The sequence below is a fragment of the Gossypium hirsutum genome, chromosome A12, assembly GCF_007990345.1.
Source record: "Gossypium hirsutum isolate 1008001.06 chromosome A12, Gossypium_hirsutum_v2.1, whole genome shotgun sequence".
Lineage (NCBI taxonomy): Eukaryota > Viridiplantae > Streptophyta > Magnoliopsida > Malvales > Malvaceae > Gossypium > Gossypium hirsutum.
In genome coordinates, this window is record NC_053435.1 from 72,367,241 (window position 1) to 72,371,444 (window position 4,204).

Genomic DNA, 4,204 nt, shown 5'->3' on the forward strand with positions numbered 1-4,204 from the left:
GTGTTTCTCGCAGCTTAATACAATGTGCAAGTTCAATTTCTATTACTTATAATTGGTTCCCTTCGATTTGTGTATAGTAAAAATATTAATGAAAGGAGATGATACCATTTCTAATTGAAAAATAAAATTACCAAAGATTAATTATCTTTATATTAAGTAAATAAGTCATCTAATTTAGCAACATAAAAATACATTTAAATCATACGTTCTTCTTACATTAAAATCTTTAAAACATATATAATTTATTGTAACAATAACTTTCACCGTGGGACAATCAAAATCAACTAGTAATCACTGTGGAGTTTATTGGATCCCTTAAAAAAAATCCCTTAAAAAAAACTTTAATTTAATGTTTTAATTTTTAAAAGTAATTATACCATTTAGCCAAGACGGTGAAACTTACTACTGCTCCTCTTGCTACATTACCCTGCTTATAATGGCAGTGGTTGACACACCGCCTGAGAATCAATAACTACCTTAACCTTTCTTTAATTTCATGTGATGCATGCTGTCATGCACATGATTTGCCTCTCGCATGAATATTTAGACAACTAAAAATATTGCAAAATACGATGGTTTTGTCATAGGGATTGATAACATTCATTGAAGTCTTAACATCAATAATTAATAAAGTCAAAATGGATCTGTTTTTCCTTTTTCAGTTTTGCAAAACTTTTTCCATGCTTACTCCTCCATTAAGTTCGCAATTGCACATGCCTTGCTATCATTATGCGATAAGGTTGACTCTCTTCAATACTTTTTCATTTATTACTTAAGACAACAATTCTCACCATTCAAATCTACACCACTCATTCATGAATTATAGGAAATAGTAATTAACTTGCATTTAATAGTATTTTTGGATATACAACTACTCAAAACAATTACAATTTTGAGAAGGGATTGAGTTGTTTTTGGGTTATCAACACCAAATTCATTAAACATTTGTTTTTGGGTTGTTTACGATGGCGTTACTGTTTTAGTATACTCTAAAGTGGTTTAATGTCTCATATCAATATGGATTAGTGGTGTGAATATAAATTTTTAGAACGCTAAATTAAATGACACCCTATGCCAAAAAACTTTTTCAATTCTTGAATCAGAATGATAATTACTATTTTTTAGATATATGGTAAGTTTACTTAGAGGTAGCTTTTGAAATTAGTTTTTAAAGGTTTATAAGTAAAAATAAAAACCCTTGTGAAAAAAAAACTAAAACTCATTGACTTAATTTGTATCAACTTGAGCCCTTGTTGTTAATCCAAATAATAATAATAATAATAATAATAATTAAAGCCCTTCGCTAACAGTTTTGGGCTTTAACCACATTGATCGTTAAAACCAACTGACGGACCAATCAAATAGTGACACACGGTAACCCCAAATTCAATCTTTCATTTTTCTAATAAAATTTTTATATAAAATTTTAAAATTTCATTACAACTTATAAAAAATCAAATAATTAAAGATTATTTAAAAATTATTGAAGATACTGCAAAATTTATTTTATTATTTTCTCATTTTAGAAATTAAGCCCTAAAATCAGAATAAACACATGGTCTCAGACTAACCGTTAGATAATTGGAATAGTCATAAGATCGCTGGGGTCTTTTCATGTTGAATTAAATGTTCTTGACCTTCCACGAATAAAACAAAAATTGTATGGCCCTCTAATTTTATTGATAAATTTATCATTTTTATTTTTTAATTTTTTATCTCTAATTTTTGAAGTACAATATAGTAGTTTGATACTATAAAACTAAAATTTCACTATCCAATGATTTGTTTAATGACACATGTTCATATTGATTTTAAGGGTTTAATTTTCAAAAAGTGGAACCAATAAACGACTTTTTTATAAAAAATAATTTAAATATTTTTATTTTTTATTATAAGTTTTGATAATATTTATAAGTTTTTATGATTTTTTTCTAATTTTTCTACTTTTTATAAGTTTATATAATTTTTAAATATTTTATAATTTTTAGGATTTTTATAAGCTTTATTTATTTGTTTTTATATATTTTTTATAATTTTTTTTAAAATTTGTGCCAAATTTTATAAGTTTATTTAACATTTTTAATTTTTATGATTTTTTTATTAGAAAAATAAAAGATTAAATTAGAAATTGCCACATATCGTATTTTGATTGGTCAGTTAATTTTAACGATCAACGTAATCAAAGACGAAAATCGTTAACGGAGAAGGAGTCTAATTGATTTTTTTTTACTTTTTCTTAATGGCTTTTTAAAAAAAAAACTTATATAAAACATTTAAAAGTAAAAAAAAAACCCTTATAATACAATTTAGCGATTTATATATATAAAAAGAAATTGTTAAGCTTCTCAACTGAATTTATATCAGTTTGACTTGTAATTCCAAACTTACTCGAGGTATAGCATAGAGTCTAGAGTAGCTTAACGTTAGGATCAATGTGAAATAATGACTTGCAGGCCTTACTTCGTATAAGTTATATATTAGGTTGTACGTGTTTGAGCATGTAACTTTTCATATTTATTACATTATATGTTTATTAAACGTAGTGTATTGTACGTATATTTTCGTAATCACTGTATCACATATATAGTAATAAGTAAAGAACATTTTGTTAAAATTTTCATACATAATACGTATATTTGCGTATGTTATCGTAACTAGTCACTACTTGTTTTCTTTCTTTCTTTCTTTCTGTTTCTAGTAATTAATCACTATTTGTTGCTGGTAAATGTTTCGGGGATCTTAAATTTCATACATTAATTGGTTGTGAAAAGCAGTGCGATAATATATTCTTTGCAGAATCCATATGGCGCAAACGAAGGATTTGGGAACTTGGATCTGATCCCGACGCCTCCAATTAATGCAAAATTTGAGAACAAAATGCCGCAAGACCCGAATCATTCAATATTGTTTCAGCATGTGACCGTCTTCAGAGTTCCCGAAGTAAACTATTACTATATTTTCTCTACACATGAACAAGCCTGCGCATATACCCCTTATAAGATATTACTCTCGTTCCCCTTCTCTGAGTAACCCATTTTCGTAGCGCCTCTTTCATCTCTCAAATCAAAGCAATGGCAACTAAGTTGTTCTTGTTGCTTGCTATCTGTGTCCTCCCTGTGCTTGTTAATGCAAACAATAAAGCTTTCCAAATCGTTGGCTGCGTTTACTGTGATGCCTGCCGTGCTGGTTTTGAAACATCTAAAAGCACTTACATCCAAGGTATCATCATTAAATTAATTATCTTTCACCATCGATTATGTTTTTTTCTTCAATCTTTGTCTCACATCATAGCTTTCTTGGGTCTTTTTATTTTGTTTTCAGGTGCAAGGGTCGAAATCAAGTGCTTTGATAGGTCTACATTGAAGCTGAAATACAGCATCGGGGCAGAGACGGACGAAACTGGAACATATAACATTGTGGTTGAAGATGACCACGAAGACCAAATTTGCTACGCAACACTTGTTAGCAGCCCCATTCCCAGCTGCAGCATTGTGGACCCTAGACGTAATAAGGCCACAGCTATTCTGACCCGTAGCAATGGTGCCATATCCAACCTTCACTATACAAATGCAATGGGATTCCTCCAGGATACGGTAGCGGATGGTTGCCAAGAACTGCTCCTCAAGTTGCTGCAGGATGATGAATAAATAATTTACATGATCTTCACGATTTAGCTTCTTTTATTTTTCCTTGACTTTAGGACGCAATTCATAATGATGATGTTGTTGATCGATCTATGTTCACCTGCCATTTTCTTGATGATCGGTTTTATATAATCTCTTGTGCTCATTAATAAAAAAAAAAAAAAGAAAAACTATTTTAGATTATTTCCTCTGTTTATCGGAAGGTTGTAAGAATAAATATTAAAATTATATATTAATTTGATATAATATGTAATTTGATATTATGTAATTATATATATAAAATTTTGATTATGATTTAATAATATGTTAAAAATTGTTTTTATTTAATTATATATATTTAAATAAATACATCAATTTATATTTATATTTATATTTAATAAGTATAATTATTTAGATATATAATATATAAATATAAAATAGTATTGTATCGGTAATGATATCATTGGATAAAAACTATATGTTAATGATTTAAGTAATGAAAATAGCAATATAGCGGTCATTATTTAGCAGTAGCGTTACCGCCACCGCTATAAGAAGAAAAACGGCTGTGAATTTGAATC

At 28.3% G+C, this 4,204-nt stretch overlaps 1 protein-coding gene across 1 annotated transcript; it reads left to right on the forward strand.

Moving 5' to 3' along the window:
* Nucleotides 1-2,919: 2,919 nt before the first annotated feature.
* On the forward strand, nucleotides 2,920-3,827 carry LOC107936262 (protein DOWNSTREAM OF FLC). Its single transcript, XM_016868957.2, has 2 exons — nucleotides 2,920-3,219; nucleotides 3,322-3,827. The coding sequence occupies exons 1-2, from the start codon at nucleotides 3,072-3,074 to the stop codon at nucleotides 3,645-3,647; spliced, it is 474 nt and encodes a 157-aa protein (XP_016724446.1). The 5' UTR covers nucleotides 2,920-3,071; the 3' UTR covers nucleotides 3,648-3,827.
* The last annotated feature ends 377 nt before the right edge of the window (nucleotides 3,828-4,204 follow it).

Excerpts from the sequence above, each read along its gene's own strand:
- LOC107936262 (XM_016868957.2), top strand. The coding sequence starts at position 3,072 with ATGGCAACTAAGTTGTTCTTGTTGCTTGCTATCTGTGTCCTCCCTGTG. Across the intron at positions 3,220-3,321 it reads TAAAAGCACTTACATCCAAG|GTGCAAGGGTCGAAATCAAG; the intron begins GTATCATCATTA and ends TTTTGTTTTCAG.